This window comes from Squalius cephalus (genome assembly GCF_949319135.1).
Source record: "Squalius cephalus genome assembly, chromosome: 8".
In the NCBI taxonomy this organism is placed as follows: Eukaryota; Metazoa; Chordata; class Actinopteri; order Cypriniformes; family Leuciscidae; genus Squalius; species Squalius cephalus.
The window spans coordinates 6,304,571-6,321,439 of record NC_137129.1 but is presented as its reverse complement, the minus strand read 5'-3'; the positions used below and the strand labels follow the sequence as shown (position 1 = coordinate 6,321,439).

Sequence of the window (16,869 nt, the reverse complement as noted above, 5' to 3'; positions counted from 1 at the left end):
ATCATTTTACTCTCTCTCTCTCTATATATATATACACCCTGGTGAGAAAAAGAAATGCTAAGTATACTTGCAGCCAGACTAATTATCAGTACACTTCAAGTGTGTTAATGATTAGTTAACTTGAAGTGTGCTATTTTGAAACAACTAATTTTGTACTAAGTATATTTTAGTTGTAGTTTATATTTTAGTTGCCTGTGTAGGGACTAATTACATGCTTGATTAGTGATATTAAAGTGTACTTTACAAGCAATATAAGTGTGTGTGTGTGTGTGTATATACTGTATATATATATACAATTTATTATATATTTCTTTTTAATATATATTTTTGCCGTTTTCGCCTTTTATTAGGATAGGACAGTACCTAGACAGGGAGTGAGGTGGGAGAGAGATAGGAGGGACGGGATCAGGAAAGTCAGCACATGTCAGCGCACCTGCCCACGAGGCTATCATGGTGTGATATATTGGAGTAAAAAGTATAGGCTCATTAATACCTTTGGCTTATTCCAAATACTACAAATTGCTTTGTCTTCAATAACAAATGTACATTATTAGACAAATAAAACTTACAACCCCAAATCAGAAAAAGTTGGGACACTGTACAAATTGTGAATAAAAACAGAATGCAATGATGTGGAAGTTTCAAATTTCAATATTTTATTCAAAATACAACATAGATGACATATCAAATGTTTAAACTGGGAAAATGTATCATTTTAAGGGAAAATAAGTTGATTTTAAATTTCATGGCATCAACACATCTCAAAAAAGTTGGGACATGGCCATGTTTACCACTGTGTGGCATCCCCTCTTCTTTTTATAACAGTCTGCAAACATCTGGGGACTGAGGAGACAAGTTGCTCAAGTTTAGGAATAGGAATGTTGTCCCATTCTTGTCTAATACAGGCTTCTAGTTGCTTAACTGTCTTAGGTCTTTGTTGCATCTTCCTCTTTATGATGCACCAAATGTTTCTATGGGTGAAAGATCTGGACTGCAGGCTGGCCATTTCAGTACCCGGATCCTTCTACGCAGCCATGATATTGTAATTGATGCAGTATGTGGTCTGGCATTGTCATGTTGGAGGTCTTCCCTGAAAGAGACGACATCTGGATGGGAGCATATGTTGTTCTAGAACTTGGATATACCTCACAGCATTGATGGTGCCTTTCCAGATGTGTAAGCTGCCCATGCCACACGCACTCATGCAACCCCATACCATCAGAGATGCAGGCTTCTGAACTGAGTGCTGATAACAACTTGGGTTGTCCTTGTCCTCTTTAGTCTGGATGACATGGCGTCCCAGTTTTCCAAAAAGAACTTCAAATTTTGATTCGTCTGACCACAGAACAGTTTTCCACTTTGCCACAGTCCATTTTTAATGAGCCTTGACCCAGAGAAAACGCCTGCGCTTCTACATCCTGTTTAGATATGGCTTCTTTTTTGACCCATAGAGTTTTAGCCGGCAACGGCGAATGGCACGGTGGATTGTGTTCACTGTTTTCTGGAAGTATTCCTGAGCCCATGTTGTGATTTCCATTACAGTAGCATTCCTGTATGTGATGCAGTGCCGTCTAAGGGCCCGAAGATCACGGGCATCCAGTAGGTTTTCCGGCCTTGACCCTTTCGCACAGAGATTGTTCCAGATTCTCTGAATCTTTGGATGATATTATGCACTGTAGATGATGATAACGTCAAACTCTTTGCAATTTTTCTCTGAGAAACTCCTTTCTGATATTGCTCCACTATTTTTCGCCGCAGCATTGGGGGAATTGGTGATCCTCTGCCCATCTTGACTTCTGAGAGACACCGCCACTCTGAGAGGCTCTTTTTATACCCAATCATGTTGCCAATTGACCTAATAAGTTGCAAATTGGTCCTCCAGCTGTTCCTTATATGTACATTTAACTTTTCCGGCCTCTTATTGCTACCTGTCCCAACTTTTTTGGAATGTGTAGCTCTCATGAAATCCAAAATGAACATTTCAAAATGTCTCACTTTCAACATTTGATATGTTATCTATATTCTATTGTGAATAAAATATAAGTTTATGAGATTTGTAAATTATTCCATTCCTTTTTTACTCACAATTTGTACAGTGTCCCAAATTTTTCTGATTTGGGGTTGTACAAAATACTATTATATACTATAATGTATTTTGAAAGTATACTTTCAAAGCATTGTTACAATGATCATTTCCAACACACAGTTAAAATATACCTAAAATATATTTTTAATAAAGTGCAAATAAATACACTTAATTTTCACTTCAAGTATATTTTTTCAAAATATATTTTTAGAAAATATACTAAATTATTGTGTTAAAAGTCTATATATAGATAGATAGATAGATAGATAGATAGATAGATAGATAGATAGATAGATAGATAGATAGATAGATAGATAGATAGACATCAACATCTACAAAGTTACAATGCTCAAATTTCAAAGCAAAGGGAGATATTGGCTTTTAAAGAAATTGCTACAACAAACGGCTGGTAGGGACTACACGACATTCCTCCCGGGTTAGTGACATCACCAACCCTAGAATTTACAAAACACCCCCTGAACACGATTTACAGATTATCAAGACAAAATATGCTAATCAGTGACTAGAAGATAACTACACATCAGCTACATAAATTCATCAACTAACCATTCAGAGATGCCCTGTTGCACATGTTGTCACTTCTTGAGTCTCTCCATCATTGTTTGACTGCGGTTTGAACATAAAAGGCTAAAGTTTTTGAAATTTTCAGTGCATATCTGTGTGAGGTAAAATGACCTGAAGCTCCGCCCCCTGTGCCAGGAGCAGCAGCTCATTTGCATTTAAAGGAACAGACACAAAATGGTGCGTTTTTGCTCACCCTCAAAAAGTGACAACTTTAACATGCTATATAAAAATATGTGTGGGGTATTTTGAGCTAAAACTTCACATACACACTCTGGGGACATCAAAGACACATTTTACATCTTGTGAAAAGGGCATTATACCAACCTTTTAAGAATCTATATAGAACCTTTTCTTCTGAGAGTGAGGACTACTGATCTTATACCCTGCACCCTTTCCTTCAAACGATGGGGATATCTTTTTTTAATTGATCTGAATGAATAAAGAAATCTCAAGAAGTACCACTTTTTCCCTGTCTTGTGGAAACACTTGCTATGTCTGTATCATGAGCATTAATTTTTACATTATTATTCGGGACAATTTTTTTTTAATATATCAACTGGCTGTCTGGGAGTGTAACCATATAATAATGTAACGCACTTATGGTAATTGAAGTGATCCAGATTTAACTGAGTGAGAGTAAGTGTTTTAGGGCAAGGAACGCACTTGAAGTTGAATTGTGAGTGTTCATTAGTGTTTGGCATAATGTACTTGTGTGTCCTTGAAATGTAAGTGTATCAGAAGAGTAGGTTACTTTAAGAGTATTTGAAAAGCAGACAGTGTGCATGAAATGTATTGGTAGTGCTCAGCACAAGTGTATTTAGCAAATGTATTAAGTGTGCACTAAGAGTACATTTAAATTGAAATAGGCAATGCCACACTGAGTATCAGCAACTAGACATCACACACTTGCAGTTTAAAGTAGAATAACTGTTTAAAGTCTAAACCCTACAGTCGAAAAGCTTCAGGGCATGTCTAGCTTCAGGCCAACAAACTATTGTTTGAAGATGTGTCAAAAAATAGGACTGACGAGACAATGCAACCCATAATAATGAGCTAAACTAAATTTTGTCTTGTCACACTGAAGTAATTAACAAAAAAATTATCATTTAAATTGACAGTGCTGAGACTTAAAGATGCTGAACCCCTCTTTTAAATTGAGTGGTTTTGCTCTGAAGCACCATCAAATGATGTTCTCATCACCCTGGGAATTAACTCAGAGTGCAATGAGCAGAAACAATAGTTCAAAACAGACTAATTGATGTATGTGTTTAACATATATTTATTCCTGTATTAGTTACTAATGGCAGTAATCATATTTGTTTGATTTTCTCAAACGAGTCAGAAGCAATCAAATGTTTCAGGGAAAACTCATTATTAACAAACTAGAGCGCACTTGTGTCATTTCATAGGTTTTTTATGGTATCTCATGAAAAATGCAATGGAATGAAATGACAAGCATAATGCTGTGATCCATACAAAATCCTTCATAATCATTTTTATTTTCGAAAAAAAGAAAAGGAAAAGAAAAGATCACCCCATGCTTCATATTATGGTCTTTTTTGTTTTATTCATAAATGCGCCATTTAAATAGATGAAAACATGTTGCTCCTTTAAAGCATTAAGCATAACCTGATGAAATGGAAAAACTGGCCAGAATTTTTCTTTATTTTTTTATTAACAATTATGTATAATAGATCCTCACTGAAAAGCAGAGGCAAGAGAAAGCTGAAGTTTTTACATGGGCTGATACTGTCCTCTAGTGTAAAAAAATAAATAAAGCAGCTGCAGAAGGTTTATAATTTTGTCAGACTAAAAAAATGCACCACAAACCCCACAGACAGGTTCAACAGGACAGATTTTATCCAAAAAAGTAAAACAAAACAACTTTAATTAAAGTTGAGAAAGTGTTTAGTGCTACAGCACCCCATCATTTTCCAGTGTAAATCTGTGGTGAAAATGGAACTGCAGCAAACCTTATTCACAGCAGGCAGCGCCATCTTTGATTTTTAAAGGGAATCAAAGCGAGGCTGTGAGGGATAGGCATACATCTCTTCAGTGGGTTGTACTGTTCTTTAATGTGCTTTTGGATTGTTCAGATGATACACTGCAAAAATATATTTTCAAGACATTTCAGTAAAAACTCGAATGATCTAGGAGTTTTACAGCAGGAGTTTTACCCTTTTTACAGCAGATGCCGTTGAAATGAAAATATGTTAAGTGTATCCCTCACAGCCTCGCTTTCATACCTGTCATGGCACTGCTCAGAATAAGGTCTATTGGTCCAGGTTTCAGACTGTCCCACTTATTTTCACGTTATCTAACGTAAAGCTTGCCCCATTTCCAAGACAATAACTGTTCGAAATCGCCCCTATACCCTCATTCACTATTTCCTATATTAGTCCACTAATATAGTCCATTTGAAGGAGTGAATGAAAATGAGTGAGCAAATTCGGACATTGTGCGTGCCGGAAGGGCTCCCGCTTTTGCATAGTTTGTGCTTTAATAATAAAATGATTTAATAATCATTTGAAACTTAGCAAACTGGCAGCTTCAGTAGCTAGTAAGTAGTAACCAGTCTATGTGAACATATTTTTGGTAATGGAAGTGATCCAGATGTAACTGATTGAACGAAAGTAGTGTTTTAGGACAGGGAAGGTATACTTGAAGTTTAATTGTAAATGTTCACTAATGTTATAATACTTGCCTGTCCTTGAAATGTGTATCAGAAGACTAGGTTACTTTAAGAGTTGAAAAGCTTACTGTGTATACATGAAATGTATTGGTAGTGCTCAGTACAAGTGTATTTAGCAAGTGTTTTGAGTGTGCACTGAGAGTACATTCAAATGGAAACAGACAATGTCACACTGTGGGTCAGCAACTAGACTCTGCAAACTTCAGTTTAAAGTAGAAAACAGAAAGTTGAAAAGCTTCAGGGCATGTCTAGCTTCAGGCCAACAAACTATTGTTTGAAGTTGTGTCAAAAATAATTGGACTGTTGAGGCAATTCATCCCATAATAATGAGCTAAACTACATTTTCTCTTGTCACACTGAAGTAATTAACAAAAAAATGATAATTTAAATTGACAGTGCTGAGACTTAAAGATGCTAAAACCCTCTTTTTAAGTTGCGTGGTTTGGCTCTGAAGCAACAAATGAATGTGTTCTCATCACACAGGCTGAATAATGCAAGAACATTAGACATCTGTCAAAAGTGACGGGCCCTGAGGTCGGGGCCCCTCAAACGTACAAACGGGATGAATTGAACTGACTGTTTTTGGGGACATTTTTGTCAAACCACAAAGAGAAAACCACAAAGAACACAACATCTCGTCTTTGTTCAAGTCAAGAGTAGTCCGTCCAAAGCTGGCACTGCAAGATATGGGCTTCTAGCAAGGTAGATGACTGTGACACAGAAGTGCTTCTGAAGTGGCATTTAGTTATTTTTACACAGACTGCTTAATGGTGCTCAGAGATGGCACAATGCATTAGCACAGCAATTACAACTGTATTATTTGATACTAGGGCTGAGGCACAATTTATTCTGGCTTTTTTGTGGCATTGCATGTACATTTAATTTTGAGAATGCACTGAGCAACTATGTACTAAACTGAAGTGGTTCAGGCTGAGGTACCAAGATTACATGGGGCTGTATGCATCTCTATATTTGTCACATCATGAAAATTATCTGTAAATAATAAGGTACAAGAGGCCATGCTGTATTGTTACAGTCACGAAAAAAAAGAGTGTTGTTATAGGCACGGCGTGGAACGGAACATGTACAGCACATGTCGAGTACCTTATTGCTTTTTTATAAAAATAAAAAAATAAACAGTTTATAATGGTTACTACACAATACAAACATTAAAGCCATAAATATATGCATTCATGTTTTTTTTTTTTGTTTTTTTTTTTTAAAGTAAAATCATTAAATGCCATCCTTCTGCTAAAAATAGTCCCTGACATTGACAGTAAACTGCAAGAGAATGTTTCGCATGCCTCATCTGATGGAGCTCAAATAAAAACAGAGACTAGGAACAGTTGTCATGTGTTGTAATTAATTTTTTTAACACAATATCTGATAAGCCTATTTCTTTACAAACATACATCTGCTTATCTTTTCGTATGAAAACATCTCTTGCATCAAATAAAATTAATGGTGTGCGAATTGGGATGCTAATTTTAAGTGCATTTAACTGCAAATAATAATAATAAACCTGGCTACTTTTGCTTCATCTCTTCTTTTAGAGACCAGGAAGGTACAACATGGGTTACTTTTTGTTATTCTCACAATGGCAGTAAATTATAGCTACATAATTAATTGATTCTCCATTATACTTCTTTTTTAATTTGCAAACACAGACCAGCCACGAGTCATGTGCCTGTCACTGAAAACTGAAACCCCACACAGCATTTGATCACTGGAGGAAGAATTGTTTCCGCAACACTGCAACATTGCTTATCTAATCAACTTCTGACAAACACATTAATTAATAGGCTATTTAAAGCAGCTTCAGCATCTATAATGTAGGGGCCGGGACACTTTAGATTCTAGAGAGCATTATTTGATTGGATAGAAAATCTGAGTGTGCAGACTGAGTAATGTGATCAAAATCAATGATCCATATTGGCAGAAGTGAGAGACTGTACATTTTAAATGCTTATATTTTCTAAATGCGAATTTTGTCATTGTTTTGGAGCACACTAGCTCATAACAGTAAGGCTAACATATTCACACTAAAAGCCAAAAAACTTCAATTTTGATTTAATGGGGACTGTAAAGTAGTAGGCTATAAAATAGTATAGCCTATTCTATTTAAAAGTTTGCTTAAGTGTAGGCTATTTGTTTTCCACAAGGGAATTGCTTTTACTCATTGTAGCCTATATTTGGGTAGTTTACCATCGTCCGATAAAAAGTAGGCTACCTCGAAATATATTCCCTACATGTAAAAAACTGTTATAGCCTACAGTCTATGGTAAAACCTCAAAAAGCCAAGTAGCCTACTTTAATTACACTCAGTAATGGTTGAACTCACGAGCGCCACTAGAGCGCGCCATTAACCATTAGGACCGTAGGATCTGATTTGGGGCGGAGGCTCTTGAGCACGTCACGCCTCCCATTTGTACGATCTTCTCACGCAACCAACGGCCATTTTACAAAGCCAGCGTTTAGAGAGCCGGTTATCCACTGCTCGTCGGCATCTTATCGTTAGTTTTGAATATAGTGCGCTATTTAACCTTAAATATTACTCTCGAAAGGTTTTTTAACAGTTTTTCCTGCCCGCTTGTGAGAAAATGTCTCGTGACCGCTCCCGTAACCGTGGAGGATTCCAGCACCGAGGCCGCGGAGGAATGGGTATGGGAATGGGAATGCGTGGTGGGATGGGAAACCCTAACTTTCGAAATCAAAACCAGCATCCTTATCAAAACCGAGGACACCATATGGGTGGCGGGTTTAAGCCGAATCAGGGAAACCAGCCCAACCAGGCCTCTATAACACCCAAGCCACAGGAATCCAATCAGAACAAGCCAGTGGTCCAGTCACCTCCGGCGCAAGGCCCTGGTCTGGCCCAACAAAGCAACAACAAAGGCCCTTCGCCTCAACAGACCGCCATCGCCGCTCCGCCGAAGATCCAGTCTCCGCCGCAGATCCAGTCTCCACCGCCACCGAAGATCCAGACTCCACCGCCGCAGAAGATCCAGTCTCCACCGCCACAGAATAACGCGAAAACCCCAGATCTCGGTTCCCCACAGAATCAGCTCAGAAAGAACCAACCAAAACTTGGATTGGGGAATGGTCAAAAACAGCCTGTTCCCATGCAGAAAGAACCGGAAAAGATGCTACCACCGCAACAACAGAGTACCACGAGCAACGACGGCTCTCAGCCTCAGGTAAAATAACTTAATTCTTGTAAAAAACGTAAAATAGTCGGTTTTAGTGATAATATGAGGGATTAGTCTACGTTACATTTGTAAAGTTATCATTTCAAAACACATTTTCTGTAGTACGGGGTACCGAGTCAGATCCGCCATTTTGTAGACTGTTGAACAAAGGTTGGACTCCCTAACGTTACTGGTCCCCCGGTGTTTCGGTCGCTCTGACTGTATAAAGTGCATCGAGTGTGATTTTGTTTTGACGTTTTTTTCGCTTTACTAACGTTAAGAACGCGTTTTGCTATACTTTCGATGTTTTAGTGTGGCCTAGGTGTTAAATTGCATTGCATTGTAGATGAGACCGTTCGCAAGCGTTGTGAAGTAGGCCTAACAATCCAGCAGATTTGGATTTTCATTGTGTGATTTTTGGATTTAGGAATTGAAGGCAACGCTATCTTTGCTGCGCAAGCCTGGGGAGAAAACCTACACTCAACGTTGCCGTCTGTTTATTGGAAACCTTCCGAACGACATCACTGAAACCGAATTCAGGAAATTGTTTGCAAAGTATGGGGAACCCAGTGAGATTTTCATCAATCAAAGCAAAGGTTTTGGATTCATCAGGCTGGTGAGACTTATAACTCATTCCTTGTAGGTGTAAAGTAAGTATTTTTAAATATGCATAATTTAATTTAGTATTTTTATTTATTTTAAGGAATCCCGTGCTTTGGCAGAGGTTGCAAAAGCCGAGCTGGATGATATTCCGATGAAAGGCAGGCCTCTCAGAGTTCGTTTTGCCACTCATTCTGCTGCACTTTCTGTGCGCAACTTATCTCCATTTGTGTCCAATGAGCTGCTGGAAGAGGCCTTCTCTCAGTTTGGAGTGGTGGAGAGGGCTGTAGTTATCGTAGATGACCGTGGCCGCTCAACGGGGAAGGGCATTGTTGAGTTTTCTTCCAAACCAGCTGCACGGAAGGCTATTGATCGTATCAGTGATGGAGTGTTCCTTCTCACGGCGTAAGTTATTATAATATGGACAATGACCATATGGTCTCATAAAAAGGGGGGGGGGGGGGAGTGGTTCCTCTTAATGCTACGGAATTGACCTTTCGCCGGCCCCTCCCCCAAAACGGCCATTGTCCAATCACACATCATAGCAACCGTTACTATGTGAGCAGGTCCGACAAACATTCTCCGCCCAACGGGCTGTCTCCGACAAAAAATTTTTTTCTAGTCGACTAATTTATAGTTATTCATTTAAGCCATTAGTGGACAAATCGCCCCTTTATATTAATTGAATTACTTAAATAGGCTATATAGCCTACAGGATAATGCGTGTTTACGTCATATAGCCGCACTCAAACGCACGACCACAGGCATAACGTAAAGCTTGCCACAAAGAACCGGTAAAAGTAATTTGGGGTCAGTAAGATTTTTTAAGAAATTAAGAAAAGTAATAGGCAAGGATGCATTCAATTGATCAAAAGTGACAGTATCGACATACGTTAGAAAAGCTTTCTATTTCAGAAAACTCTGAAACTTTCTATTCATCAAAGAATCCTGAAAAAAAAAAAAAGTTTTCTACATTGATAACAATCAGAAATATTTATTGAGCAGTAAATCAGCGTATTATTCCCTCAGTTAGGTTGCACGTTTTCTTGCGTGGGTGGATGTTGGAATCAATAATCACGTTGTTTGCATTCGCCTAAACTGATTTGCCGAAATTAAAATGCTGACATAGAAAGTCCCGCTCGGAGCGGTAAATCAAACAATGATTTGTCCCTAAATAATGATATATTATATCATAATATATTATATATTATTATTGATAGGATAACAGGTGTCGTGATCAGCACTGCTGCTGTATCAGTCAGTGGTTAGATCAGCTTTGCAGTCAAAAAAAACAGGACAAGGGAGATATAAATTATGCATTATTAATTATGACAAATAAATTATGCCCAAAATACGGGACATTTGGCAACCCTAACGTTAGTTTTTCCCTTCCCCAAGAACAAAGCACATATTGTTAGCAGGGCTGAACTTTAAATCAAATTTGCTAATAAAAATGAGCAAAATATAGCTAACAGCTAAGATAACTGCGATTGTCTGCAACAAATCGGAGAAAATCAAGACAGAAGAAAAGGTCTACGATGCCTACGGATGTTGGTTGACCACAAACTTCCAAGATGCCGTCTGCAAGTGTGTTTATGTCGATTGCGTGGGTATTAGAGATTTTTTTGCGATTGTCATGGGGTTTCTCAGATTTCGCTTGAGACCGGTAAGCATTAGCCTCGATAGTAGTCGTGTCTCCTTCATTGCGTATTTTTATATTTTGAATATATCCCTCCACTGCATACTGTAACCCCTTTTGCCTCGATCTGGAGGATATCGCGGAGGTATTGCTCCAAGGTCACTGACACGCACGGGTATACCTCTTAATTTTTCACGATTTTCGCCATTACCTTAAACAAGCTGCAGCTGCTTGAATCCCAGTGCTGGAGGCTGTAGGTTAACTTGCCACAGAAATGTAAGCGGTTAGTTGATTGCTGTGGTGACTCGAGACTAGGGCTGAATGATTTTGGAAAATAATCTAATTGCGATTTAGTTTTACCAATATTGCCATTGCGATTTAATATGCGATCATTTTTTAAGCTCTTTATCTTTTCTATTATTCAACAAAAACAAGCAATAAATCATTGTAAAATGGGGAAGGGAATCTTTAGGCACCTCATGAGCAGATCAATTTTTTTATTTATTATCTTATTTTATTTCAATTATCTTATTAATAAAACTTAAAATATTTAATTACATAATTATAAGTAGGCCTACTTATAATAATTACACATTAAAAAACTAAATGAATACAATTACATGTTAATAATTTTAACAAATATAGCTTCAAAACAAATAACAAAGAGGGGAGAAAAATATTACAAGCAATAAACAAAGAGTGCTTTCAGTATTTAGGAGTAAGCTGTCTGAACGTTTTCATCTCTTTTGAAATTATAAGATGTGGTTTGTCCTGTCTGTTTAACTTAAGATATAACTGACTGTGTCACATTAATTTCGCGTCATAAAATCATTTTGAAATGCAAGTACATTTAACCACGTAGCACGGAGTCGCTCACAGCCACATGCTCAAATGCTCTTTGAAATTGAAAGCAGCTTCTGTCAGTGATTTTCATATTTTTAATATGCTAACTGCATTCCAAGACATATGATGCCTTCGTGGAACATTTGTAAGTAAAATACCGGCGGGCGAGACCGCGCACTACTGGCATCACGATGGTGGCTCTCCATCGTGATGTCGGTCAGCCATCGGCACAACCCTAGTCTCTACATCATTTTGTTATTTTTATAGGTCACCCCGTCCGATTGTGGTTGAATTGTTAGAGCAGTACGATGATGAGGATGGTTTGCCAGAGAAGCTTGCACAGAAGAACCCCAGTTATCAGAAGTAAGTTCCAAATAATCATGTTTATTTTACATTCTGTGACTAGAATCAAAGTCTCTTGTGATTAGCAGTTAATATGTTGTATTGGTCATGATCATAGATACATTTGTTAATGAGCTTTGATTTGTCCTCAGAGAGCGAGATCAGCCTCCTCGGTTTGCCCGTCCTGGCACCTTTGAGTTTGAATACTCCCAGCGATGGAAGTCCCTTGATGAGATGGAGAAACAACAGAGGCAGCAAGTGGAGAAAAACATACGTGAGGCCCGTGAGAAGCTTGAAGGGGAGATGGAAGATGCCTATCATGAGCATCAAGCAAACATGCTCAGACAGGGTGAGTATTGTCTCTTGAGTCATTGTATTTGTTTTTGCCATTTTTACTGCATTGTTGTTGTTTTTAAATCAAGATTATGGGATGAATAATTGTTTGTGGGGTTCATTTTGTTTAAAAAGACCTCCTTAGACGTCAAGAGGAACTTCGTCGGATGGAAGAAATGCACAGTCAGGAGATGCAGAAACGTAAAGAGATGCAACTCAGGTATGTCTGATGTTGTGTATTGTGGTGCTGAGAACCCTTGCTGTGATAGTAGTTAACTGAGTGATTGTTCTCACCCACAGGCAGGAAGAGGAACGCCGTAGGAGAGAGGAGGAGATGATGCGGCAGAGGGAACTTGAAGAACAGATGAGGCGTAAACGTGAGGAGTCTTACAGAATGGGTGGCTTCATGGATAATGTAAGTAATGCAGTTAGAAAGCTCTTAGCATGTAAATGCCATATTTGTCGAATCCTTTTAAATAAAACCATTTTTCTCCTTTTTTTTTTTTTTACAGAGAGAAAGGGAGATGAGAATGAGTTCTAGTGGAGGCCTGGGGTTGGCTGGTAAGATGCATTCTAGATCTGAAAACTCATAAAATGAACATGCTGATATAATTCTAGAGAATATATATATATATATATATATATATATATATATATATATATATATATATATATATATATATATATATGTATATGTATGGATAACAAGTGTAATGAACAATTTAATATTTTTAGCATTCCTCTGTGGTTCACTGTCTAGAAATTCAGTATTCCAAATCTCCATTGTCTGTTAACCCTATAAAGCCTGTTGTATTGAAGGCCTGGGTGATCATGTTAATTTTTCATATCAGTCACCATCTATGATTATCATTATAAATGTAAAATCTTTTAAAGGCAGATTTTTGCTCTTAAGTGAAAGTTGTACAAACCTGACATTTATTTTTGTTTTTAAACTCTTTGTCAGAACATGACAAACATATCTTGTTTTTGAATTCTTAACACTTTTCCAGTCATTTTTCCATAACAAAATATCTTAATAGAAAAATTAATTTCTTAGTTTTTGCATGTTATAACAGGTGATACGGTTTCAAATCATGACACGGGTTCGTGTTGCCTGACTTTTACGTGTCTTCGGCACAGTTTGCAGTGCAGTCTGCAATAATTATAATACTACATGTTTTGTTTCTTAGAAATGCACATTTGGCAGAAGCTTGAGTTGACCTTAGTAGTAGTAGTGTGGTGGAAATTCACCTATAAGATTAAAGGCAGGCCACTTAATAGTAAAAATATCAAACCAAATTTATTTCTGAAAATTCAAATTCAGGGTAGTCTCCCTTAAGCCGAAACATAACTAGAGAGCTCCAAGTAAAACAGAGTATTAATTCAGTCAAATCATACATATTAATTTTTCATTGAACAAAGACTTTCAAAGTTGATTGGATAAACAAATGAGCAGATTATAATAGGGCCTCCTACTTCATCGACATCCCATAATATGCATACCCACTGGATGTTCATGAAGAAAATCTCATCTGACTCCCTAAACTCTACCGGGCCTTACTGACCTTGACTGCAGAAAGAAATCATTATTCCCAATTTGTTTTTGCCCCCATTTTTCATGAGCTGAACTCAAAGATCTAAGACTTTTTCTATGTGCACAAAAGGCCTATTTCTCAAATATTGTTCACAAATCCATCTAAATCTGTGTTAGTGAGGACTTCTTCTTGGCCGAGATAATCCATCCACCTCACAGGTGTCCTTCGGTTTGTCACCTTACAATCTTAATTGGTTAACACTCTTTTGAAACCATTACTTTTGTCCTTCACTACTCCCTCTTTCAGAAACAACATATTTTAAAGACAATAAAGGTAGAAAATCAATACATGCAATGTTTACTAGGGGTGTAACGATACACAAAACTGACGGTTCGGTACGTCCCACGGTTTTGACGTCTCGGTTCGGTTCATTTAGGTGGGGTGGGGGGTTTAGAAAGCTAAAATTGCTTTTTTTTTTTTTTTTTTTTGCTTTTTTTTTTTTAAACAGTGCTTTAATTAACAAATTGTGTCTTTGTCTTTAAATTAATTCAATTACAAGTAAACGTCTCGCAAGGATAAAAAAATGATCTGCTAATGCTGTAAACTATACAGGAGCCCTTACTTTCACATTACTATAACATTAAAGCTTAACAACAGAGCCTAGACTTTTAGCCTAAATTCAGTTGCTATTTATTTTTAGATATAATAATAATAATAATAATAATAATAATAATAATAATCAACACTCAAGTAACAAATTGTATGAAAACATGTAAACTGTACATAAGGCAGTTTTTACATTAACATATGTTTTTACTCTAATTTACTATTGAAATATAATCATTTACACAGTTGCTGTCATTTTCATGACAGATATTTTAAAAATACATTAAATAATCAAGATGTCATTAACAGGTTAAGTAAACTATAATATATCAATACAGTGCATTTATTTAGTGAAAGGGTTCATTTCCATAGCAAACCAACAAGCTGTGGACACTGAATGACTTGTCTGAGGTAAATAAAGCTATATGAAAAACTAAGTGTTTTATTGACGTATTTCCGCTGTTGAAACACTGACTTAGCGATTACACGAGTTATGATGCCTTTCAGTAAGTATACTGTATCTTTCAACATACCTTCAGGTGTCCATTCATGTTTATTCTGTAACTGAGGAAGAGATGCTCGCGTTTACTCGCGCTCCGCGCTGCCGCTTTAAATGAGGAGCCTGTCACGCAATTTCAAAGAGCGCCAAAACGACATTTCATGTTTGAATTTCGTGATCAAATAGACAGAATCTGAAAGATTACACCTTGCTTATTATCGAAAGTAACAAAACACTGAGCTTATTGCGATTAAATGTGGTTAATGGTGGTTAGGCAACAACGCTGTATTCGTTGTGTACACATAAGACATGAGGTCCAATGGGGGCGGGGCGGGCGTGTTCGGTAGCCTACGCCATGAGAGTATCGCGATTCGTATCGTTGGTGGTGTATCGCGGTTTTTCGGTTCGGTTCGAATATCGTTACACCCCTAATGTTTACACACACATCTATGTCAAAAAACAAATGACATTTTCTCATGTTTATAAAGGTATGCAAGTATCATGTAAGGAAACCTGTGTAACTCATGTAAGATTAACAAAATTGATCATGAATAAGCAACAACTTTAGGCTATATCGTCAAATCTAGGGCTGTCACTATTATTTTGGTAGTCGAGTAATCTGTCAATTATTTTGACAATTAATTAATCAGATTTTTTCTTGGTGTATGTGGTAATTAAAATAGACCTAAGCAATGACCTAAGCCTTTTAAATGACCTAAAATACATAAATAATAATGAGGCAATAATATTTGGTTCAAATAAAGTATCAAAAGCAAGTAGTAATATGGTTTTATAGAACGTTAAAATGCTTAATATGCACAAAATAAACAATCACGTATTTGCCTTTAACAAATGCCTGCAGAGGCCACCGACGGCCTTGTGTTGTTACTTTACAGCAGATTAAATCGTTGTTTAATATTGGCCAAATGACATTTTAATTCAAATGTTAACATAATCTTTAATATTTGACCACTTCTTTATGCTAGAAATGCTTCCTCCACTGTAATTTCTTAAACAAGTGGGCAAGCTGTGGACATTAAAACATTCAAACTCAGAGCAAGGTTTTAAGCTTACTTTAAAATCGTGATGAACAACAGTTCACGTTTAGAAACATTTAGCTACATTCTCCTGTGATGGCATAGGTTTATAAATGATTTTCCTTGCAAATCTGATGAAATGGCGAATTTTGAGTTCCCAGATGAACAATTTAAGTAACCCAAACTTATAGCATATGCAGAGATAGTTTGAGATGTCCTCCACGCATGTAAATAAGTTCATGTGGAGCAACATTTACTGTGAAAGAAGCCGCTCTGAGACACGCGTAACCTACACGCATGTAAATAAAGTGCATATATTAAACCCACAGGACATACATTTATTTAATTGAATAGCAGCCTTTGCAATTTCACAATTGCACTATGCTATAGTGTTTTTTTTGTTTTGTTTTTTAATGTTCTAATACATCGTACAGCCTTGGAAAACGGATTCATGAATTCTCGTCCATGGAATGTTATTTCTGGTATTTTTACTCGACACGGGTAAATTGCATTATATTTAAATAGTCTTTTTGCGGTTTAATATTCAGAGACACTATATTGTGGTATATATCGGCTACAGTGCTCCAAGTAAAAAAGTCAGTCTGGAGCCCCGCGCTTAGATAAACACGGAGCGACTGAAAGCAGATGCCTACTATTACTGGGTGCCGAATATACCCGGTACTCGGTACTACCGGTACTACAGAAATGCTGGTATCGTCACATTTGAAAAATTTCAGTACCGACTTGGTACCGAAGTACCGGTACTTTTGACAACACTACAATCTACCATATGCCGCCTTCCTTATGATTGATAGTTTTATTTTTATTTTATTTTTTTTTACCTTCAGGTTGCGCCACTTAAAACTTAAATTTCTGTGAAATCT

At 37.1% G+C, this 16,869-nt stretch overlaps 1 protein-coding gene across 3 annotated transcripts in view; it reads left to right on the top strand.

Annotated features, from left to right (window-relative positions):
• The first annotated feature begins 7,802 nt into the window (after positions 1-7,802).
• Positions 7,803-16,869, top strand: part of sfpq (splicing factor proline/glutamine-rich) — a 30,330-nt gene continuing 21,263 nt past the window's right edge. For 2 of the 3 annotated variants that reach the window (XR_013821971.1, XM_079878254.1), the window contains exons 1-8: positions 7,805-8,560; positions 8,979-9,167; positions 9,255-9,556; positions 11,901-11,996; positions 12,128-12,324; positions 12,444-12,528; positions 12,609-12,723; positions 12,821-12,869. Coding sequence is in view for 2 of the 3 variants with exons in the window: in XM_079878254.1 (XP_079734380.1) it covers positions 7,964-8,560; positions 8,979-9,167; positions 9,255-9,556; positions 11,901-11,996; positions 12,128-12,324; positions 12,444-12,528; positions 12,609-12,723; positions 12,821-12,869 (1,630 nt within the window). In the remaining variant the exon portion in view is untranslated. Of the gene's footprint in view, positions 8,561-8,978; positions 9,168-9,254; positions 9,557-11,900; positions 11,997-12,127; positions 12,325-12,443; positions 12,529-12,608; positions 12,724-12,820; positions 12,870-16,869 lie in introns of all 3 variants that reach the window. The other variant, XM_079878253.1, reaches the window with a different exon arrangement.